At 43.0% G+C, this 25,314-nt stretch overlaps 1 protein-coding gene across 10 annotated transcripts in view; it reads right to left on the reverse strand.

The window, feature by feature from the left end:
* LOC140064026 (F-BAR domain only protein 1-like) overlaps positions 1-25,314 on the reverse strand; it is a 118,394-nt gene that overhangs the window by 84,657 nt on the left and 8,423 nt on the right. For 4 of the 10 annotated variants that reach the window (XM_072110502.1, XM_072110457.1, XM_072110466.1 and 1 more), the window contains one exon: positions 9,633-9,729. The exons of 4 other annotated variants lie outside the window; for them this stretch is intronic. In XM_072110502.1, the coding sequence (XP_071966603.1) occupies positions 9,633-9,659 (27 nt within the window). In that variant the 5' untranslated portion in view covers positions 9,660-9,729. Of the gene's footprint in view, positions 1-9,632; positions 9,730-21,284; positions 21,460-25,314 lie in introns of those variants that run through there. 2 more of the 10 variants (XM_072110484.1, XM_072110493.1) reach the window with 2 other exon arrangements.

Consider the following 25,314-nt stretch of genomic DNA (forward strand, 5'->3'; position numbering starts at 1 on the left):
AAATTGTAATACTACGTTTGTGGTTTACTTGATTACCTGCACAACATGTCAAAAACAATATGTAGGCTGTACTTCAAACTCGGTTAAGACACGTATAAGCATCTTTCAGATGTAAAAAAAAATAAAAAAAATAATAACCTATCTAATATGTGGGCAGCATCCAGGCACTTTCGAGAAATTCACCGAGGTGATGTAAGCTCGTTCGAGTGGCAGGGGATAGAAAAGGTCTCAAGACCCCAAAGAGGGGGGAACCATAAGAAAAATTGTTCGATAGAGAAACATATTGGATGTTTCGACAACCGCAAGGTCTGAATTTAAGGCAAGACCTCATACTATGCTACTAGTAGAGTTCATTTTTGAAACAATCTAAATATAATATAGTACTCTGTCTATAGTGATAGCTTGCTAATATATCTTGTAGTACTATACTTGTAAACGCTCTTCTTAGTTCCGTCTAGTTCTTGCACCGACAACCATATGTTAAGCTATATTACGAGAAGTTGATGTATGCCAAAATTTATTTCATGTTCTCTTTTCTCGCAAACATAAAGTATATTCAGACTATGTGGTTTTAATGTAGACATGTTTTTAAGCATTGCAATTACTTACCTGGTTAGCCCCATATTCCACGGGATTCGAGTTTGGTTCTCAGGTGTGAGAGTGACGTCACCCCGATTTCTGCCGCGAGGATTCAAATGGAAACGAGGCTATTGTTTGTCTAGACCAGTGATGGCGAACCTATGACACGCGTGTCAGTGCTGACATGCATAGCCATTTTCAGTGACACGCGGCCGCCGGAGACTTAAGTTTCATCCTTGGCTCCTACACGGCCAGGTGCAGTAGCCGGGAGGCTGAGAGATTGTCCAGCACATTGTAATAAATAGATGATGTGGAAAATCCCCATACACTGCTATACTGTAGTATGGCAGTACATGGTAGGATCAATCACACAGCCTAGGATTAAAGTACCCTAGAAGTTAAATAATTATACATTTGTTATTTAAACTATAAATATCACAAAATTATGTTTTTTTTGTCAAGGTGACACACCACCCGAGTTATTCATTTTTTTTTTTGCGAATTTTGACACACCAAGCTCAAAAGGTTGCCCATCACTGGTCTAGACCATGATTAAGCTTCTATAGCGAAACGCGTAGGTAGATTACCTGTGCCAACTCTATGTCTGTCACCTCTGTATGTTTGATAAAAAAAATGTGTGGCTGGAGGTTCTCGGAGTCTGACTTTCCTGCACCAGGACCACAAGGGAGGTGAGCTGCACTATTTATTCTATACATTTTATCCATCACTAACTGTATATGGGCAAATGTGGTGACAGGTTCCCTTTAAAAGATACTTGACAAAAAATAGTTTTAGAACAGCCAGAGAGAGCTAATGAGAACAATTCCAAGCATACCTTTATCATGCTGCTGGCTTCTTCCTAGCCCGAGATATAGCTCTATCTATCCATTCATCTATCAAGCCCATCTGCAAAATCCTCTCAGCTTCTACTGAAGTGGGTGGGACCTCCTGGTTGTGACATCAGCTTAGGACAGTGAGGCCAGAGAACTGAGGGCATTCACATGAAACTGCAGAAACCAAGCCAATCAGGACACCTAATCAGTGTTACATGGATGGAGAAACAGAGGTGGCACTCACCCTGTAAGAATCCAAAAGTCCTTAATTGATATCAAGTGGAGGTGCCGGAGGATGCCAAACACGGCTATGGTCCGTTTCACGCTATAGAGCGCTTTTTCAAAACAATGACGTCACCCGTCTGCAACTGTGAGGGGGGGGGGTGTCATCATGAAGATGTATTGGACGCCGGCAAATTGTACAAAGTTCACCATTTATTGCGAACACAATTAAAAGCAGCAGAATCAGATCCCTAATACATTAAGCAACGGTACACAGAAATGCGTTTCCTGCTCTTATCTCTTTCTTTTTATATAAAAATGTTTATAATATGTCGGGACTTTCCAAAGGTAAAGCATATTGAGGAAGGAAAAAATATTTTCTTATGATTGGGAAGTAATAGACATATTGGAGATAAAGGAGCATATTATATTACATTACATTACATTACATTACAGGATGACACTTAAATCGTCCCGGTCATTTAGGCCCATCCATCCCATAGCATCGTATTTTATGAGGAGTCTAGCCTCATGTTGTAATAGGGTACAGGAACGGTCTCCTCCCTATGGATGGGGCCTGGTTTTCTATTCCTGCAAAGCGTAATGCATTTATTTTCCCACTGTGTACCTCTCTCACATGTGCGATTAGCCTGGGGCACCCGTTGCCCGATGAAACAGAGTTGAAGTGTTCCCTAACCCGGACGAATAGACTCCTAATTGTTTTTCCAATGCAGTATCTCCCACAGGGGCAGGTAATGATGTAGACCACAAATCTATAATTCCCTGGAGGAACTAAGCTCTGTAACCAATTGTCCCTTAGGGTGGAACACAAAGTTCACCTCCATGACGCCCCCCCCCCCCTTCCCTCTGCGGCGTGGGTATATTACCTCACCATAGCAGACGGTTGACGTCATTGTTTTGAAAAAGCGTTCTATAGCGTGAAACAGAGCGTAGCCGTGACGGGCGTCCTCCCGCACCTCTGCTTGATATCATTAAAGTACTTTTGGATTCTTAACGGGCGAGTGCCACCTCTGTTTCTTCATCCATGTGATTGCTCCATTTGCCTTGGTCGAGCCCCCCCCTGAATCCTTTCTTTTCCTGTTGCCGTTCAGCCTACTCTTCCTTAGGGTAGTGGGAGATCTGGAGTTTGGTGCCTATGTGGATGGTGCCCGCTTTGGTCTCTTTGTTCCTTGATAATCAGTGTTACTACTTGTAAAGAGATCTAATGCAGATAAGTAATCGAAGTCTGGCTCTTTATAGCAGGTAGAGCCAAATGCCCCAGCTCACTATAAAGAGTCAACTCTTCTGGATCCTGAACAGCTTCCTATCAAATAACATAGGGAATCCTATTCAGGCAGCAGCCAGTGAGCTGTTGGCTCTCAGGGCAAAGCTGGCTCATTTTGTTCAGCAGAAAGAGCTGGCCCATTACTAGAGGCCGAAAAGACACCAAGCTGACAGCACAAAGCACTGGAGCTCTGTATCACTGTAGGAAATCATCATACAGTCATCTACTATAAACTATAGTTATATTAAAACATGTCCAACTACACTATAAAACACCTACATAGGAATAAAAAGATATGCACATGGCAACATCACATTATGTGTACAAACACCCACTTTTTTTTTTTTTTGCCATTATACTTTATGAAAGCTTCTCCTTCTATGCAGACCAACCCTTTCCTGTGCAAAGAGATCTGCTCAAAGCGGTTGCACTGTATGTAAGCTGTGCTGTATATGCCGAATCTTCATTAGAATGTATGGGGAGCCTGAGCTCTGTTCATGCATTCTATAACTTCTATACATACAAATAAAGACAATTCTGCTACATCAAACACAACCAGCTTTGCTTCATACCATTCCAGCGGCCAGTATATAGAGATTTCCTCGTTGTAATTGGATAACCCGAAGTAAGTGATCAGAGTCACATGCTTGGGACGTCATTTAAGGTCCTGGCATATTTTACATGCTGCAGACAATAATGAGGACAGATATTCTCCTGCACCCAGCTACAGTCTCCTAGTAGTCCGGCCAACAAGATCCACCCAACCTCCTCTGCATAGTAAAAATACGGATTTCCATGGCAACAAATATAAACAAAAGTGAGACAGCACACACAGCCAACTTCCACTACATTCGTATTAGACACTTCCTGCAATCCCTAAGCAATACTGAGATGGTCTCGATGCCCACTGCGTTTGAGCACATTTGCAAAACCGCTACCCACACCTCTGGTCTTATATCAGACATCTATATGATACTATTACACCCAAGATCAGATGAACCCATAGCACATCCATACATGGCCAAGTGGGAAAGTATAGTGGGGGGTCCAATATCCCAAGATACGTGGCGGATGATTTGGAATAGAGCAGCTAAAACCTCTCTGTGCGCTACACATAAGGAGAATCAGTACAAGCTGATGTTGCAGTGGTATCATACCCCATCCTTATTGCACAGATTATTTCCAGACACACCGGACACCTGCTGGCGATGTGGCTCGCCCGGGGGAACTCTTCAACACATCTTCTGGACGTGCCCATTGGTGCAGCCGTTCTGGCAGGAGGTAAAGACTCTCCTCCGGGAGGTTGTTGCAGTGGACATTCCACTCTCCCCACTATATTACTTACTAAACGTCTCCCCCCAGCCCATGGCTAAGACGGCCACAAAATTGAGCCTGTACATACTAACAGCTGCAAGATGCTTGATAGCGCAGTTTTGGAAAAGACAGGCCCCCCCCTCCCGAATGGACTTGCTCGCTAGGATAAGGGAGACTCGAAGTATGGAATACTTGACTGCCTCCCTGAACAATCGTCTCCCATTGTTCGACAAAACCTGGGAACGTTGGGATCGATACTGGATAGAAGAGCGGACAGGAGGAGGAGAATGAAATGGTCACCCCTATTGTTTCTACCCGGATGTTAATTGTTGTCGTGGTGAGTCTGTCTGAATGTCTTCTGTCAGTTTCCCCCCCAACTTTTCTGGACCAACTGGGCATGAGGCTTCAGCGGTCCTTGGTAATTGGTTTATCATTAGGATAATATTACACTGTTAAATTTTGCACCCCATTATGTTAATAGAGAATCTGAGCTGTCATTATCTTTGGAGACAACGCTTGTTTTTTTGTTTGTGCCATTATTGGAAAATTTTAATGTGAAATACGTGCAAATTATTTGTTATACTGTTTTGAAAATGAAAATAAAAATACAATTATTTAAAAAAAAAAAAAAAGTGAGACAGCAGCCAGGGGGGCAAGGTAAAACCCCTGTTAGCTGGCAAACGTCTGCAGATAGCGAACGATTGTAAATTAGAGAAGAGCTTACCGTATATATGTTATTGTTGTACCGCGGCCTAAAATCTTCAGGGATTCTCTAACTGTCTAGTACGGCGCCAAGTAACTGGCGCACGGCAAATTTTGTGCTAATATTTAAAAAAGGCTCTAGAACTTTGCCAAGCAAATACAGGCCTGTAAGCTTAACTTCCATTGTAGGGAAAATATTGGAAGGGTTAGTAAAAAACTACATACTGGAGTATGTGACATCAAATAGTATAATGAGTGACGTGACAGCCAGCATGGGTTTACTAAGGATAGAAGTTGTCAGACTAACCTGATCTGCTTCTATAAAGAGGTGAGCAGATGCCTGGACAGAGGATCTGCTGTGGATATTGTGTTCTTGCAAAGGCATTTGACACTGCCCCTCAGACGCCTCATGGGTAAAATAAGGTCTAATGGTTTGGCAGAAATCATTTGCAATTGGATTGAAAACTGGCTGAAGGATCATTTCCAGAGAGTTGTGGTCAATGATTCCTACTCGGAATGGTCACCAGTTATGGGCGACTAACTCCAATATACGAAACTTTTGCCAGTAACTCTAAAGCTCAAGAACACGTCAAAAAATTTGGAATATATTGAGAACAATTAAACCAGTGGTCCCCAAACTACGGCCCCTTGGAGCGCCAGCGGCTCCTGCTGAGGCCCCCGGCAGGTCGCGGCAGTCAGGCAGGAGCCTCTGTCCGTCCAGACAGGAAGCTCCTGCCTGCCACTGAATAGTGCTCAACGCGGCCGATACGGAAAAAGGATGCCCTGGAGCTGGAGAGGGTACAACGTAGAGCCACAAAAATGATAAGGGGTATGAAGGGTCTGAGTTATGAGGAAATATTAAAACACCTAGATTTATTTAGTCTGGAAAAGAGAAGACTACGAAGGACCATGATTAATTTATATAAATATATGAATGGTCCATACAAAAAAATATGGTGGTAAGTTGTTCCAGATTAAATTAAATCAAAAGATGAGGGGGCACGGTCTCAGTCTGTAGAAATCAAGGTTTTATCCCCAGAGGTGACAGGGCTTTTTTTTACTATGAGAACTGTCAATCTGTGGAATAGCCTGCCTCAGGCGCAGGTCACAGCAGGGACAGCAGAGAGCTTCAAGAAGGGTCTAGAAGCATTTTTACACCTAAATAACATTGATGTTTCTGTTATATAGAATGGTTTCCCCAAAATCCATCCCTCATCCAATACCTTCCTTGGTGAACTTTATGGACCTGTATTTTTTTAACCGTATAAACTATGATATTAGCCAAGTGTGTATACCTTAATTTCATGACAAACTCCTTAGCCTTCCTGCATCACCATAGATCATTCGTTAAAAAGCCTCTGCTTTCATCCAGCAGGGTTAACGTTTCCGAATACAATTAAATAATGGTCATGGATGGATCCTGGAATATCATTAAGTTCCCACAGACAACTTCATGTGCAGGAAGCAGAAAATCACATTAGCAGGGGTCTGGCATGTTATGAGAAGAAATGGTTGTGACGGAAGTGCATCAGCACAGAAGGCAAATAAACGACAACACAACACTTACCGCAAATCATGAATTTATTACTATGGAAAATGTGGATTATATTTCCCCCTCATTCCTGGTTTGGCCTACAAATACTGACGCAAAAATAATCTAGAAGAATGCAGTGTGAAGTGGTCTAAAAACAATTAATGTTTGTAATAGGATTGTTGCAGTGTGGCTCATACAGATGGGTTAAATAACAATTGTTTACTTAAAAAAGACCTGCCACCCGATTAATCTACATAGGAGCGGTTTACTTTAGTAAGCAGCTCCCTAGCCCTACCCCAGGTGAAGCAGTGTTAAATCACTAGCTTTATCGGAACCTTCTGATAAAGCTAGCAAACGAAGCACTATGTAGCGAGGAGGCGGTGACTGACGCATGAAACCTGGCAGTCACCGCCAGCTAATGGTATGGGAGGGGCGTTCCGAGGAACCCTCAGACCCCCCCTAATGAGTTCTGAGGGCTACATAGTGTGGTGACGGAAGGTTCTGATAAAGCTAGCAATTTAACACTGCTACAACTTGGGTAGGGATAATAAGCAGCTTCTAGATAGATTATTTGGGTGACAACTTTTATAGCCATTTCTGCATTTTTGATTCCTTGGTTTACAGCTTTGATAACTTACTGTTTGCAGCTGCGTGCAAGACATGGAACTCTTTCTTTGAAGACAACATCAATATACATAATCATACAGAAATCAGAACAAAGCTTGAGTTCCCTCACAGCCTATCTGAATGGGTGGCTTTATACATCACACCCAGCAATCCCAGCTGAAGCCAAACCTTAAGCATCAACTGATAGGGGTTGTTTCACTCCAAGAAAGGTTATGCCATATGTGGAGATTAAAGGAAACCTACCACTTAAAAGTGGTAGTTCTAAGACACAGATAAATGGCACCAGCTCAGGGTGAGCTGGTGCCGGAGCAAATTTTCATTAGTACAATAAAACCCCTATCACCGATTTAGAAGTTATATTAAAATTTGTCTCTGTGCACCGCAGTAGGGCACGGCGCACCATGCACTCCTGCACACTCACGGCCTGTTTCCCCATGCAAAGTGACGTCACCGGCTCTCTGGCACTTCAGAATCCGCTGCACGGGCGCGCACATGGTGCGCCGTGCCCTACTGCGGTGCGCTGAGACAAATTTTAATATAACTTATAAATCGGCGATAGGGATTTTATTGTACTAATGAAAATATGCTCCGGCACCAGCTCACCCTGAGCTGGTGCCATGTATCTATGTCTTGGAACTACCACTTTTAAGTGCAACTGTAAAGTTACTCAACATAGTTTTACCACAGCTGGCGAGTACCTTTGACAACAATTCCAACTATAAAACATATCATACTTCTAACCGGAGATCCAGTCTAATATCCATCCGCTCTATCTGTAAAACCTCACCTTCTCCTGAGGTAAATGGGACTTCCTGGTTGTAACATCAGCGAAGAGCACTGAGGGTATTCACATGAACATCCACAAGCAGCTCAGCTAGTCTGGACAATTAGGGGCACACTAAAGACTGTGCATCAGATTTCTGGTTGACTTTGCACATTCTTTTAGGTGCAAACTACTTGCACAGACATTTAAGAATTGTCTGCACCACAATTGCAAACCATTTTATGTACTAGGCATTATGCAACACAAATTAAGGGGCAATTTCAGTGCCAAGTTGGACCATGCACCAGATTTGTCTGTCGTACATACTATGTTAAAGGTGCACCACAAAAAAATTTGCTGAACTCTGTCGGGCTGTGCAGGGAGTACCAGATTCATGAAGAACGGGCACCAGAAATCATGAATCTGCTGCACCCTGCATTATACATTTGTGTAGATTTGCCCCATAGTTTCTATCCAGCCCTACCATGTGCATGAATGCAGCACACAGCCAGCACTACTACATACCTTGTCCTGGAGCAGTATGAAGAGACTTCCATCCAAACTGCAGTATTGACATTGGATGACCTGAAGCATGTGACCAGTTGACCAGTAAAGTCTTTTTAGACGATTTGGACAACCTTTATGTGCAAAAAAGTATTGTGACCCCTTACATAATTCATAGTATACCCATAAGTTTAAAACCATCCTCTCAATTTCAGTTGGTTAATTATGGGTTAGAGTATACCTATATGCAGTATCCCTGCTTGCTATATTCTGTACAATAAACGCCAGAGACAGACAATCATGGTCAGGCCATAAATCCCAGACCATGATTAGGTTAAGTTGCTACTATTATTCTGCAAGGCAGAAGGGACTCCGAATCATGGACTATGAGGTATGGAGTCCTATGGCTCTGTGGCTGAAATTTGGTCAGTGCACAGATCCATCACTGTCATGTGCCTCTAGCCTAAAGAGTTATAATATGTATACATATTTTATGTACACACTTTGGTTAATGGAATCTCTTGTAGCTATCTAAAGATGTCCCCAGTTTGATTTGCAGCCAAATAATAATAAATAGCCTAAAAATAAAACCTAATGTGTACCTGCAATACAAACTGGATTTACAAATATTTTACAAAAATCTGATCACAGAGGTCCCTGCTTACAGCCTATTCTGTGGTTGTGGTGCAGAAAGAAACTTAACCATAGAATCACATGTGAACCAAGTTTTATAGAGAATATTTTTTTCAGATGAACACTAATTAAACTGCATATTTATCACGTGATTCCACACCTTGGAGAATAAGTTCATCTTCCATTTCAATTCAATAAATTGTGGAAAAAAAATCTGAGCTTCATTATATTAAATTTCTGGTTTCTCATTTTCAATATGTTTTAACCAAACTGCTAAACAGCACAAAGAAACAGCTTGCTGCCAACACCCTCGCATGGCTCGCCCCCACAACTTGAAACACTTGATAAGAGATTACCAAGGCGTCTAAGAAAAGGTATATAAATAACATACATACATACATCTCTGAGCAAGCATGTGGAAGAAAATTATTTATATAGCTATCACATAAAACAACAAAATACTACACTACTCATGGGCTTCCCAGCAAAAAATATATGCCACACAATGTATGCACCATATGGAGATGGTGTACATCTTTGACAATATGAATGATAATATTTTAATAGATAAAGAAATCAGATTATAAACAAGAAACGAGAGGAGAGATAGAACAAATATTCTGCATCATTCCATACCCAAAAATGGTCTCCGAAATATGACATCTTGGTAGCAAGTAACCGGGGTGAGCAAGCAGCCTTCGTGGTAAGAGCAGGTCAGTCAGAAGTCACCGAGCTGGAATGACATGAGAATGAATAAGTGACAACTGTATCATACACAAGAGAAAGGGAGGGAATACAGGAAGAGGAAAAGTATTAAAGGAGATAATCGGTGGTGAGTGGAACAAGCAATAAGCTGGCAGATCTCGGAAAGGTAAAGGGAGAAAAAAAAATTTGTAAACAGCAATTGCTGTTGCAGGATATTGCTTCCATATTAAAACCTGCAGCAGAAAAACAACAGCTCATTACCACCACACACATTTCGATAGCACTGTCTTTTCTTTGTCCCAGCTCACACAAGCATTTAAGTAACATAAGACCTTAGTCAAGCATTCCCGTTAGTACTTCAACAGCGCAGGTACTTCAGCAGCTTCTCACCAGACGTCTTGGTGACATTTTTAGGCTCCTATAGCATGTTGCATTACAATTTTTCCTTATTTTTTTTCTTAATTTGGATAATACAAGAACATATTTATGTCTGCATAGGCGCAGAAGCAAATTCAGTGATTTTAATACACAAGAACACTAATGACTCATAGCTGGCAATCTGAAGTGTAGTGGGGAGGGTGTAGGAGGACAAGGGAAAGGATTCTACTACAGTCTACAGTTTGCAACCTGTCAAATGCTGATCTTAAAAACAAAATGAATAATGCTTAAGTGTTCAAACTCCATTACACCAAGGACCACTTGATCCCAATGGATGCCTTTAAAGGGCCATTAGAAGAGAAGAGCTTTATTTAGACACTGGGGGGGGGGGAATGTATAAAAAGCGTGGGCGATGAAACCAGTGAAGTCCAATTTATCTGCACCAGATAAATCATTCTGGATGAGGTGTCTGGAGTAGTTTAGAACTGAGGAGTTAAACTTTAGACCAGCCATTAGTTAATTTAGTTTACATCTGAATTTTCAGGCTCCCAAGTTAGGCAATGCCCCCTAACAAGAAGTCAGAAAAGGGACGAAAATGGAACACAACCCTAATTAAATGTGGCGCGCGGCATTTCAGGCGGAAAAGTCTACAGAATTCTGTGCTTCCCGTTAACTCTTTAACAACCCGGCTCTTTTTGTTTATGCGTTTTCATTTTTCATGCCCCACCTTCAAAAATCCATGACTTTTTTATTTTTCCATGTAGAGAGCTGTGCAAGAGCTTGCTACTACAAATTCCACTTCGTAGTAAAACGGTATTTAATATTCCATGCTGTGTAATGGGAAGGGGGGAAAACAAATTCCAAATGCAGGGAGGTGAAAAAAAAAAATTAAGTTGCACCATTTTCTTGTGGGCTTGGATTTTCACTGTGCACCCCAAATTATATGTCTACTTCATTCTTTGGGTCGGTACGATCACAGGGATACCAAACATATATCTATTTTGCCATCTTCTGGCACTGAAAACTATGTCATACTTCAGTGTTCAGAGCTCAGTGTTCAGTGTGGTGTGACACGCGCATTTTTACTGCGATTTTGTGAGTACAAACAATAAAAACATTTTCCTTTTATCTTGGTGATCTGCACCATCTTCCGATTGCTCCCATAACAGGATCAGCATTGAACCACGGACACGGAAGTAAAACGGGGTCCACTCCGAGACATTGTGGAGCACAACGGAAGGAGATGCGAGGAACGGAGAAAAATCTTCTATTTTAACCTTAAGAAGGGGTGGTGAGATTGATCATCGATTGTTATTAATAAGGAGTAGAGAACTGACATTTGACTGTGTAGACTTTAGGCTTATTTGGGAGTTTTACCTGGTCAGTGGCTCCTCTAAAACTTTTAACTCCTGGTTCCAGCTATCAAGCCTCTACTGTATTTTACGGACTGTTTGGCCTTTTGATCACTTTTTATAGAATTTTTTTATAATTTGCAAAATGGCAAAAAAGTGGCATTTTCTACTTTGGGCACTATTTTGGGTTACTGGGTTAAACAGAGAAAAACAGTTATGTTTAGATAGATCGGACATTTTGGGACAGAGCGATACCCAACATTTATATGATTTTTACTGTTTATTTATATTTATTTAAGTTCTAGGAAGAAAGGGGGGTGATGGCGCGGCCAGGATTTAAAGAAAACCTACCACTTCGGATAGGGCTTATAAGCAGGACATGCCGTGCACCAGCTCAGGGTGAGCTGGTGCCGACGCTTATCTTCGTTATGTTTTTAAACTGTTTTAAAACATTTAATCACTTTATTAATGTTTATATCGGAACTAGCTTCCCCGCACCGGGATCCGCGCTCAGCGCACCATGCGCGCTACCACTTCCTATTCAGGCGCACACATGGTCGTGCGCATGGTGCGCCGAGCGCTGACCCCGGTGCAGGGAAGCTAGTTCCGATATAAACATTAATAAAGTGATTAAATGCTTTAAAACAGTTTAAATACATAACGAAGATAAGCGTCGGTACCAGCTCACCCTGAGCTGGTGCACGGCATGTCCTGCTTATAAGCCCTATCCGAAGTGGTAGGTTTCCTTTAAATGCCTCTGGAGGCTTTAATGGAAGGCATTTACATTGTTAACGTCCGGTGCCAGCAGCAACCACAGTTGTTACTGGTCGGTAAGGGACAAAGCTAATATAATAAATCTAATAAGCGGGCAGCAGAGCTCATAAGACAGTCACAGAACTGTCCCAAGTAGCCGGACTAAGGATTTATGTCCCCTGTAGGTCTATAGACACATTCAGCATTTAAGTTGTGAACATTTCTGGCACAGAAGTGTTAAAAACAAGATGTGAACACAGCCTTACAAAGGATTACTACTGTTTGCCCATATCTCCCTCTAAGATGTTGCTTATGCAACATCCCCCACCAGGGCCTAGCCTTTAGGGGTGAGGCCTGGAGACAGCCAGGGCCCGCGGTACCGGAGTGGCTGGCGGTTGCGGCCTAAGCACGCTATTGTCACGGTGCTTGGTACGGGGGGAACCGGAGGGCTGTCCTACAGCCTGGCAGGTCTCCAGCAGGGTGGTGTTGGCAAGAAATGATGAGGGAGAGGCTGCTATAGCGGATCTCCCTGGGGCAACCCCTTAATGTCCCGAGTGTGAGTCTCTGGGTGATGGACAGGGTGCCGGTGATGAAGGCAGCCGTATTAGCAGGGACCAGACGGAGACAGAAGTTGAAGAAAACAACTTACAGTTCTTTATTTGAACCGGCAGGAACCGCGGCAACGTGCCTTTAACAGGTAGATGGAGTGCTGAGATGTAAGTTGGAGGGAGCCTCAGGAGATAGTTCACCAGCCTGGATGGATAGGGCAGGCTGGGAGGCAGCTGTGTCCTGATAGGAAGCTTCAGCTTGTCCTGTAGGGCTTCAGGTATCACCTTTAAAGGTAAGATGATACCCCTTTTCCTCACTACACTAACTCTAGTCTTAGACTCCACTCTTCAGAGGCAGGGGCTAGGCTCTTCCTGCTCTGGTATGGGCTAGACAGAGATTGCTCACTCACTCCCTGATCTCTAGGATTCTCCTACACTGGAATCTCTCTTCTAGAAGATCTCCAGAACATTCCTGGCCAGGGGTTTTATTACCTCCCTTTGGTCAGGTGGTGGCTGCTCCTCCAATCACATCTCAGCTTACAAAGGACAGGATGTAACACAGATCATTGGACAATAGCATCTTGCATCATACAAAATACTTAACTTCTGCCTTGGCAGGCAGGATTCACCACTGCAATATCCCCTATGTCCTATAAGGACCATGTAGTGTAATGTGGATACATGCAGGTGGGACGTATTCGCAAACACTCCCTCGCCATTGCATCGGCGAGGGTGTTGCACTTACAAACAAGCCCCTGACATCTAAGAGAATAACACCCACAAGCATCCACAGATGATGTAGAGGTGTGATTTTACAAATGACAAACATATTTAAAAAAAAAAAAAAAAAATTGCAATTCATGACAAAGCCAGGCAATTGCTATAAGTGGCCACCATGAACCACCACAGTTCCTATATCCAGACATGATCTTGCATATATTTCATTCTGACACACGAGTACCTCTTAGTGAATCAGGTGTGTTGAGTGCCGGGACAGGGATTACAGCCACCACCATACACACCACCATGGGGGCAGTGATGTACAAAACCCAGCACTGCCCAATACCGAGTATGTATAGAAATATGGCTGACAATCACAGATGGACAAAATTACTAAATAGTAATCCTATTCTACAAAAATGTATATTAGCAGCTACTCCTGTTCCTTAGGTGTATGGCTGCAGATCAGATTGTTAGGTAATCGCAGGCTCTCTTTAGTTAAAGGAAACCTACCACTTGAAGTGGCAGGTTTCAGATGGAAATACCGGGCACCAGCTCAGGGTGAGCTGGTGCCGGAGCTTATTTTCGTCAGTGTTTTAAACCGCGGTATCGCGGTTTAAAACACTTTTTAAACTTTATAGCCGGCGCAGGCAGGTACGCCGAGATTTTCCATCAGAAACCTGCCACTTCAAGTGGTAGGTTTCCTTTAAAGTTTTTTCTTTACATTCCCGCCTCATTTTCCCCAAGGAAGAAGTTAATGTGGCTGGCACATTATGGGATGTGCAGTATAATTGTTATATGATTTTCACAGCCAATCTCCTGTATGTACCACTTTTATTAGAAATCTTCTGATGCCCAGAGATCACCAGGGTAGGGAAGAGCATTAGCAGAGCATTAGCAGACAACAGGATGTGGTTTAGTAAATTACAGAACACTGCATGTAACTACCATAGGAAGAAATGCAACTATGCATAGTAGCTTTAATCTATTAGTAGTCAGGAAAGAAACAGGAGATTAAGAGATCAACATACAAACAAAATACCACTAATATAGACCTGATCTCCAGAATAGGAAATGTCAAAAAACAAAAAAGGAAAAAAAGGGAAGCAGGAGTTGCCTAGTATTGAAAATAAAGTGCATATCCATTTCCTAAACTGAACCTGTCACCAAATTTAAAGTACTAGAATCCTGTCTAGAATTCCCCCTTTTATGCAAGCAATTTTTTTTTTGTGTATTAACCCCTTATCACCGACACTAGTTTTCAGCTCAATGACCAGACTCGATTTTTCAAATCTGACATGTTTCACGATAATTGGTTATAACTTCGTAACGCTTTAACATATCCCGGTGATTTTGAGAATGTTTTCTCGTGACACATTGTACTTCATGTAAGTTATAAAATTTAAGTGATAAGTTTTGCGTTTCGTTCTGAAAAAAAGTGAAAATTTGGCAAAAGTTTGTAAAAATTCTTCATTTTCCAAGTTTGAAATGTTCTGGTTTCCAGACAAGATGTAAAACTACCCAAAAAGTTTGATAATTAACATTTACAGAATATCTGCTTTATGTTGAGATGATAATTTATGCTTCCGGTCATTTTTCTAGGATGTTATGAGGCGCAGAACTTTAGGTGCGATTTTTCTTATTTTCATGAAAATTGCCAAAACTCACATTTTGAGGGACAACTCAGCTTTCAAGTGACTTTGAGAGGCCTAAATAATAGTAAAACCCCATAAATTACCCCACTATAGAAAGTTCACCCCTCAACATATGTAAAACAACTTCTATTAAGTCTATTAACCCTTTAAGTGTTTCACATGGGTTAAAAAATATGGACCTGCGATTTAGAAACTATAGAATTTTTTGGGAACATACATTCATTTAGGCCAAACTGACATTTTCAGAATAAATTAAATGATGAAACGCACTGCAACACTTGATGCCCAATTCCTCCCGAGTGTACGGATACCCCATATGTGGTGGTAAACTGCTGTACGGGCGCACGGCCGAGTATAGAATGAATGGAGGCGCCATTCACAGCAGATTTGTATTGTCACATTGTACGACCTATAAAATTTTTTTTTTTGGTAATGCGAACTTGTGAGGGCTTATTATGTACGGGATGAGATACAGTGTATAGATAATTTATTTTGGGAGTCTAAAGCTTATTCTTGAGATTTTATTGACTATTTCAAGGGGGACACAAACAAAATCATCAATTTTTATTTTGGATTGTTAGCATTTTTTTTTTCCCCCGCTCACCGTAACGTAAAAATATTTTATCTTTATTCTCTGGTTCACTACGATTGCGGTGTTACCTCATTTATATAGTTTTTCTTATTTTTGCTCAATTTTCCTGAGCAAAACCAATATTGGAGAAAATCGCATTGTTTTTACTATTGACAACTTTTCAGGGCCATAACTTCTGTATTTTTCTGTTGTCAGATCTGGTTGAGGGCTTATTTTTTGCGAGAACAGTTGTTCTTTTCAGTCGTATCATATTAGGGAACGTAACTTTTTTTGATCACTTTTTAGAACATTTTTTGTGATGGTGTTTGATGGAAAATCGTATATTATGGGAAGTTTTTCAAGGTTTTTTTTTACGTAGTTCACCGAGCGGGTTCAATATTGATTTAGATTTATTGTACAGATTAATACGGACGCGGTGATACCAAATATGTACGTGTTTTTGTGTTTTATTTACTTTATTTGCATTTTATGTGTTACTGGGGAGATTATGGGACTTTTATTTTATTTATTTAATTATATTCTAAAAAGATTAAAATTTTTTTTTTACTTTTTTTTACATTTTCTACTTCTTGGCTTGAATAAGCGTTCATCCGATCGCTTATTCAAGCCTTTACACTGCAATACACTTGTATTGCAGTGTATAGTGCAAGTAACTGAGCATGCTGGGCACTGTTAGCATGCTGGACTGTTACACACAGTCGGGTCCTGCCAGGAGGCGGAACCCGGCACAGAGAGGAGCCGACAGCCCCGGGTCACTCGTCGGAACCCGGGGCTGAGGCAGAAGGGATCGGATCCCCCGGTAAGCTCACCGGGGGGGTCCGATCCACGGCGGACACACTTGCAAGCTGCGGTCATGCTTGACCGCGGCATGTAAGGGGTTAAACACCCGGGATCGGAGTTTTTCCGATCCCGGGCGTTAGTGCCGGGTCTGGGCTGTGATATCACAGCCCGACACCGGCACCAGTGAGACTCTGTGTCCCGCAATCTTCTTCTGACACGCCGCCGTAGAAAGGCGTACGCGTCAGAAGAAGTACCCTTAATGACCGCCGTAAAAAGCCGATACGGCGGTCATTAAGGGGTTAAATTTTTATTTAGTTTTCAAATAAAATTTTTACAAACCGCGCTCTACAGGAGCATCTAGAAAACAAAAATAATCTAACAGTTACTACTGAGTCGAAACCCAGTATCAGATATTTAACAGGAATAACAAGGTCTTGGCTATCCCACAACTAAAGGGTAAGGCGCACACGTAACAATCGGTTTAAGAAGATTGTGCGAGAAGAGGGAGAGAGAAGAAACAAAAAAAAAAAAAAAAAAAAAAAGGGGAGGTGGGGGGACATAGAGAGAGGGAAGAGGGTTAGGTAAGAGTAAAGAAAGAAAAGAGAGGCATGGGTCAGAAGGGGGAGGGGAAGGCTAGGTCTCCCCATTCTCCCCAGCTCCGCAACCTTTTACGATCAGATCTCCTGAGACACCTCCGGGGCACCACGCATCAGGGCATTGTAGGCAGATGAGGATTTAACCCCTTAAGGACGCAGGGTTTTTCGGCTCATTTCTCGCTCTCCAACTTCAAAAATCCATAACTTTTTCATTTTTACGTGTACAGGCTTATTTTGTGCGTAACAAATTTTACTTTCCCGTAATGTTATTTATTTTAACATGCCGTGTACTGCGAAGCTGAAAAAAAAATTCCAAATGTGGAAAAAATTGAAAAAAAAACCGCACGTGCGTCACATTCTTGTGGGCTCAGTTTTTACGACTTTCACTCTTCGCTCCAAATAACATGCCTACTTTATTCTTTGGTTCGGTGCGATCGCGGTGATACCAAATTTATATTGGTTTTATTGTGTTTTAATACATTTTCAAAAATTAAACAAATGTGTACAAAAAAGAAAAAAAATTTTTTGCCATCTTCTGACGCTAATAACTTTTTCATACTTTGGCGCACGGAGATGTGTGAGGGGTCATTTTTTGCAAAATGAGGCGAAGTTTTCATTGCTACCATTTTGAGGTCTGTGCGACATTTTGATCATTTTTTATTTCATTTTTTATGTTATGGAGGTCACCGCCGCCTGTAACCGTTTTTATATTTTGATAGATCGGGCATTTTGGGACGCGGCCATACCTAATATGTTTGTGATTTTTACTGTTTATTATGTTTTATATCCGTTCTAAGGAAAGGGGGGTGATTTGAACATTTAATATTTTATTAATTTTTTTTATTTTTTAAACTTTTTTTTTTCTTTTTTTTCCCACTATCTTTTAGACCATCTAGGGTACATTAACCCTAGATGGTCAGATCGCTGCTACCATATACTGCAATACTTCTGTATTGCAATATATGGCATTTTTGCAGCACATTCATTACAATGAGCCACTGGCTCATTGTAACGAATCTGCAGATGCCAGATAGCCTCGTGTCAAAAGAAGACACGAGGCTACCATGGCAACCGATCGCCGCCCCCCAATGATGTTCGGGGGCGTGGCGATCGAAAAAAAAGATGGCGGTGCCCGCGCGCCGCCGTCTTTTAAATGCAGCCGGCGACTTTGCCGGCGGCAACGGGGGGGTTAATAGCCGCGATCGGTGCTAGCGGTGGGGGTTTTATGCATTATGCAAAAACCCCCACCTTTGTATGAAGAGGACTCAGCCCGTGAGCCCTCTTCATACATCCCTTATACCTCTGCGCCGTAGAGCTACGGCGCAGAGCGTTAAGGGGTTAAAGACAAACCAGTGTTGCCAAGTCTTCTGGTACCGGGTCGCGCTCTTAGGATCTGAGTTCAGCAGACTCTCCATCCGACTGATCTCCTCCACCCTCCCCAACCACTGGAAGACTGTAGGTGGTTCAGTAGACAACCAGCAGGCTGGTATACATGATTTAGCCGCGTTCAATAAATGTCGAATCAGCGAACGCCTATATGTGGCAAGGGAGACCTCGTTATGATGTAACAAGACCCAGGCGGGGTTGTTTTGTAATGTTTTACCTGTCACCTCGCGAACCACCTCAAGGATGGGACCCCAATAAGAGGAGATCCTAGGACACTCCCAGAAAATATGTAGGAGTGTTCCCTCCCCCCCCCCCCCCACATCGCCAGCAACACGAGGGGGCCTCTGGATAAATTTTTTGCAAGACGTGTAAGACTCTATACCATCTCGTGAGAATCTTATAGTTGGTTTCTTGGTAGAGTGAGCTTATAGTTGTTTTGTGGGCCATAAGGATCACTTTCTCACGCTGTTCTTCCGTTAAGCTAATGTCCAAGTCCCTCTCCCATTTTAGGATGTAGGGTGGGATGCGATCCTGTGGAGGGGCAGATAGTAACTTGTAAGAGGATGAGAGAGCTCCACTAATCTGGCCCTTTCGAGTGCAAAACCCCTCAAACCAAGTCCACTGTCTCGCGAATAGTGAGGGGACTGGTAGAGAGTTCTGGTAGTGAGTCAGTTGGATGCCCTGCCACAGATGCCCGAGGTAAGTCTGCTGGGGCCGGTAAAGTCTCCCCCCTGCACCATTCACCCTCTACAATAAAGTGGCATGCCCCAAAACGGCCAGAGGCCACCCACTGCTTAAAGATCAGTGACGAGAGCCCCAGGAGGAAATCAGGGTCACCCAGTGTAGGCGTGAGGGGTGAGTCTCCCGGAGAGATATCCCAGGCCTGCCTGCACCTATCAAACACTGTCAGGGTAGCGTAGATTGTGGGGTGACGGGCAAGGTCCTTCCACCACCTCCTCCGTATCCACGGGAGGCAGGCCAGGGGAACCTGAGTGGCGAACTACTCCAGTGGAACCCATGCTTTGGAGCTCTGATGGTTCAACCAATCAATGATTCTACCCAAATGTGATGCCTGGTAATATCAGGTGACATCTGGCAGGGCCAGTCCACCATCCCTTTTTGCCATATGCAGTATAGACCTCTCTTTAAACTGGCGGGTTTATTGTCCCAGACAATGGATGCAAACAGTCGTTAGGTCTCAATACGGTAGCTAGTTGGTATCCTGATGGGTAGCGCTTGAAAAATGTATAGTAGACGAGGAAGAGCATTAATTTTGATTGCTCCAATCCTACCAAACCACGACAGGTAGCCCGCGGTCCACCTTTTCAAGTCTAGCTTAAAGGAAACCTACCACTTGTAGTGGCAGGTTTCTGATGGAAATACCGGGCACCAGCTCAGGGTGAGCTGGTGCCGGAGCTTATTTTCGTTAGTGTTTTAAACCGCGGTATCGAAGTTTGTCTCTTAGGGATTGTATCAGGCTCCTGTCTGAAGGATTCTGGGTCCGTTTATGTCAATCCTCTGTCTCTTTTATCTGGGCCAGCGAGTCTGTCGCTCGAGCGTATTGTTCCCATTTCACTCTTCCCCCTATTCTCATAAACACGTCTCTGATGTAGCATTTATGGGCTTCCCAGAACACCAGGGGGTTGGAAACAGAGTCGGCGTGTGAAGAAAAGTAGTGTTCTAGTTCTCTATTAACTTCCTGAACGTGTTCTGGGTTTGTCAAGAGAGTTGTTGAGAATCCACCTACCCATCGAGTGTGAAGGGGGACCCAAGTTCAGTGTCAGAGATAGGGGCATGGTCAGACACTGGGGAGGTGTGAATGGTGGTGTCCAGCACCCTATCTAGGTGGAAGTGGTCAATGAGAAAATAATCTATTCTCGAGTATGAGTCGTGGGTGGAGGAATAGCACGTGTAATCCCGGGAGCTCGGGTACATAGTCCTCCAGACATCCACTACCCTATGAGAGTATATTACCACAAAAAACGGAGTTACAACGTTCTTATTAAATCAATACATATACAAAACTTTATTTTAAATACAAGACAACACAGAATTGGGGAGGCTCCAGGACTCCCCAACACGGGTTTTGCCCACGCTTCTTCAGGGGGTACGTGGGCGAAATGCGCATTGGGGAGTCCGGGAGGCAGCCATAGACGGCGTATAATGGGTAGGACATTTGTCTGTTACTTAATACTGATGTGTGATTGATAGAATTGAGCAATATACCCTGTTATGCAGTCATATGATTTTTTGTCTCATCGGACCTTTCATGTTGGATTTCCTCTGTATAAAAAAACACTAATTACATTATTTTATCAATATATGATAATACAATTCTGTGTTGTCTTGTATTTAAAACAAAGGTGTATATGTATTGATTTTATAAGAACATTGTAACTCCGTTTTTTGTGGTAGTAAACTAATTATGGTGGAGTAGTTATAGATTCTGAATATGACAGGCTACGTGCCGAGTCCCTAACTTCAGCAACATGAAGATAAGGTATTTATTACCCTATGAGAGTGTAGGAGGTCTCTTGCACGGGTCAGTTGTGTTCGTGGGACATGGGATACCCCTCTCGAGGTGTCCAGGTCAGGGGACAGGGCAAAGTTTAAGTCTCCCCCTACATTAAGGATTCCCTCCTGAAACGAGGATATCTCCTGTAGATATTTAGACAAGGCGGAAGGTTGGCCTGAGTTTGGTAGGTAAAGGTTCCCGAGGGTGACAGCATGTATGGTTCCCTTGACAAACACAAAGTGCCCCTCTGGATCCGAACTTGACTCCGAAAAGACCCAGGGGAGTGTCTGTGAGAGAATAATACTCACACCCTTAGATCGGGAATCCTCTGAGCAGCCGTGGTAACAGTACGGGATGCGGCGGCTGGAGAGCCTCTGGATCTTGTCCTTGCAAAAGTGCGTTTCTTGGAGGAATGCCACCTGTGCTCTCAGGCACCATAGGTCTCTCAGAAGCATCTGTCGCTTCTCTGGAGTACGAAGTCCTCTAACATTAAAAGAAATAATCTTAACGTTAGGTTCCATTTCTGGAGTTTTTTAGGTCTACGGCTTTGCTGGGGGAGGTAGGGGAAAGGAGAGAAGAAAACAAAACAAAAAAAACAAAAAAAAGGGGGGGGCAAGTAGAGGGGCGGAAAAGTAGAGGAGAAGGGGAAGAAAAGAGAAGAGAAATGAGAGATGGGAAAATAAATAAGGGGGGGGGGGGGGTGTATAAGATCAGACCCGACGGGGGGGAAAGTGGCCAGGTGGGCCGGCTCTCTAAACACAATTACTAATGAACGTAGTCTAATTACTACACCAGGGTATGTCCGTCTGTCAGGAATACACCTGGAGGGGAGTGGTTGGGCAGTCAAGGGATCAGAGCTCTCCTTCCGGGCCTTATGTTAAGAAGCAAATCTGTGGTGTCACTTTGGCCTAGCGAAGGTGTGCGGGCTCCAAGAGCAGTCTTGCAGGAGAAAGGAGTAAGAGGAACAGGGTGTACAAATAGCTAGCAGCCCCTTGGAACCTTCTCCAAGGACGTAATGTATAGGGGGGTAACCACGTCAGCCCCCACCAACTAATACTGAAGGGAGGGGAGTGCGAGTTAGTCAAAAGACACAAAAGTGAGTAGGAAGGGAGATCTGGAGAAAAAGAGTACACAGATAGCAGTGACATTGTGCCTCCTACCCATTCCCCCTTTCCCTTCCCATGGTCCAAGTACCCCAGAGTCCCAGACACATGCTGCAAATATTATCCAAAAGCAGTTCGCCGTATGACTTTGTAAGGTCAGAGGGGTTCTATGTTCAGGGGTCTTCATTGAAATTAGGACGTTGAGCTCTCGGTGGGCGCTGGTCTCTGGGACGTTCACGTCCTCTTCTTACTGACCGGGGGATGATCGCTGCCTGCAGCCAGTCCGGAACCTCACAGGGCTGGGTTCCCAAGAATGCAAACAAAGCCGGTAGATCACTTGGTTCGTAGACCGCCTGGGAGCGACCTCCTTTGCGTACAATGAGATGAAAGGGGAAGCCCCAGATGTACGTTGCTTCAGCTTCTCTTATCTTGTCAAGTAAAGGTTTCATAGCTCTTCTCATCTGTAATGTGCGGGTAGTGAGATCTGGTAGGATCTGCAGGGAGTGGACTTTGTGTCTGATTGAGCCTCTCTCTCGCACCTTACGCATCAGTGTCTCTTTAGTGATGTAATGGTGAATCCTGCACACCACGTCTCTGGGGGTATTAGGGTCTGCTGACTTCGGGCCCAAGGCCCTATGTTCACGGTCGAGTTTAAGAGGAGATTCAGGCAGATCGCCTAAGATGTTATTAATGTCTTCTCCCTCAGACTGTTCCGGCAGGCCTCTCACCCCGACGTTATTCCTGCATCCCCTGTTCTCAAGATCATCATGTGCCTGGTGCCTGATGGATCTGCGCCTGTGTCACGGCCTCCTGCCATTCTTTAGCGCTGGGACCCCCTACCTTCTCCGGTGCAGCCAGGTAAGTCCAGTGAGCCGCGCTGGTCCTGCTGCTGTTCTGTGCGCCCGCCTGTCTCTTCGGCGCGGCGCCATGCTGCGGAGCTGGAGTGACGGCGGCCATTTTGGGAGTCGCGGCTTCAGCTGCTTGGCGCGGTTGCAGAAATCGTGCCAGGGGAGTTGTTGCCGGCGTTCCCGATTTCTGTATCGCCTTCTGCGTCTTCCCCTTTGACATGGCACGGTCAGTGGGGCAAAAGTGGTGTCCTGTGGGCTGCCATTGTCACGGTTCGTCGCCCGTTGCGGATGAGCTCAGGCAGGTGCGTCTAGTCCGCTCTCATGCCGAGACCACGCCCCCCCAAGCTATTTAATATTACTCATCACAAAAATCTCTTCCAAAGTAAGCCAAATATGATTCTTCTCGCCCCATATACAGATGAGATGAGTCAAATTTAGTAGTTTCAGGGGGAGTGTCAATTAAGAAGTCCCCATCTCCGGCTCTACAGAAATAGAAACATGCTTCTGTCATATTAAAGGAAATCTACCATTGGGAATTTGCTTTCTGAAGAACTTCAATGTAGATTACCCCTCTTTGAGCCATTTCTCAAATAAACTTTCTTTATGCAAATTAATTGGGGTAGCCTCAGAGAAATTGGGGTAGCCTCAGAGAAAAAGCTTTTTAAAATTATGCAAATGTGCTTCACAGGTTTTAATCAAGCCTGGGGCCCTTTGGGCTCATTTGCATAATTTTTATATACAAGGGCATAGGAAGTTAACCCCTAGGCGCACCACGACGTTAAACTACGTCCCCGGGGCTAGATGCTTAGCACACCGGGACGTAGTATAACGTCCAGCTTCTGGGACCGGCGCACGAATGTAGCCGGTACCAGAAGCAGCGGCTGTCAGCCGTCTATCACAGCTGACACCGCGCTGTAACACCCGCGATCGGAGCCGACTCCAATCGCGGGTGTTAACCCCTTACCTTGTAAGGGTGTTCCTGCTGTGGATCGGATCCCCCATGCCGCTTACCAAGGGATCCGATCCTCTTCTGGGCAGCCCCGAAGTCTGCCATGTGCCAACGCAAAAAATAATTATTTTTAAAGGTATTAATTAAAAATTATCTAAAAAGTGATTTAAAAAATGTTACCCACTCTAAAATAAGACCACTGAAAAGAACAACTCTTCCCGCAAAAAATAAGCCCCTAACCAGATTTGTCAGCCGAAAAATAAAAAAGTTATGCATATGAAAAGATGGTGATGCTAAAAGGAACAAAATTTTCTCCAAATTAGTTTTTATACAGTAAAATTGAATAAAATACACAAAACCCCCACATATTTGGTATCGCTACGTCCGTAACAGTCTGCATAATAAAACAAAATTGTTATTGGACCTGCAAAATGAACCCCGTAAAAAAAAAAACCTCAAAAACGCTGCAAAAAAAAGATAATTTTCAATTAATACCCTTTAAAAAATGCTCTAAAAAGCGATTTAAAAAAGTTACGCTTATTGCAATTAAGGGAATATTGGAGGCATATTGGCATTATTGGTATAAGGCTACAGCTTTATTTAGTTTAAGGGGTAAAGGCAGATTTACATTGTATCGCACTATAAGCATGTCTTCCACCCGAAAGCTCTTTTACTTGAATGTGCATATACCTCTTATTTACTGCTTTGTACACTGTAAATGCAGAAAAATGTATGACTTATCAAGCAATGCATGCATTACCCGCTGTTTTATACTGTGTTTTATTCTATGTTATTACAAAAAAAAAATAATAATAATCTTTCAATAAAAATTTACAGTTAAAAAAAAAAAAAAAGTTACGCACTCTAAAATGAGACCACTAAAAATAACAAATATTCTCGCAAAAAAAAAAAAAACCCTTACCAGATTTGTAAACTGAAAAATAAAAAAGTTATGCATATGAAAGTCAGTGATGCTAAAATTTAAATTTTTGCCTAATTACTTCTTATTCAGTAAAATGGGAAATGTTTTTTTAAAAATCCTATATAAATAAGGTCTTTTCGTAATCGTGGAGACCCATAAAATAAAAATAATATACTATTTCTACGGTATGGTAAACGGCCAAAAAAAAAAAAAAAAAAAAGTTCCTAAAAATTGATGATTTTCATTTCCTCCACCAACAAAGAGTTAATAAAATCTCACCAATTAGCTATAGATGCCCCAAAATTATGTACCAGAAAAGTGCATCTCATGTGGCAAAAAATAAGCCCCTATAAGTCCACAATAAAAAAAAAAAAAAAAAAAAATTTATAGCCTGTACAATGTGACATAGCAAATCTGATCTGCATGGCGCCTCCTTCTCTTCCATGCCGGCCGTGCGCCCATACAGCATTTACCACCACATATGGGGTATCACTGTACTCGGTAGAAATTGGGTAT

The sequence above is a fragment of the Engystomops pustulosus genome, chromosome 1 (genome assembly GCF_040894005.1).
Source record: "Engystomops pustulosus chromosome 1, aEngPut4.maternal, whole genome shotgun sequence".
Classification (NCBI taxonomy): Eukaryota; Metazoa; Chordata; class Amphibia; order Anura; family Leptodactylidae; genus Engystomops; species Engystomops pustulosus.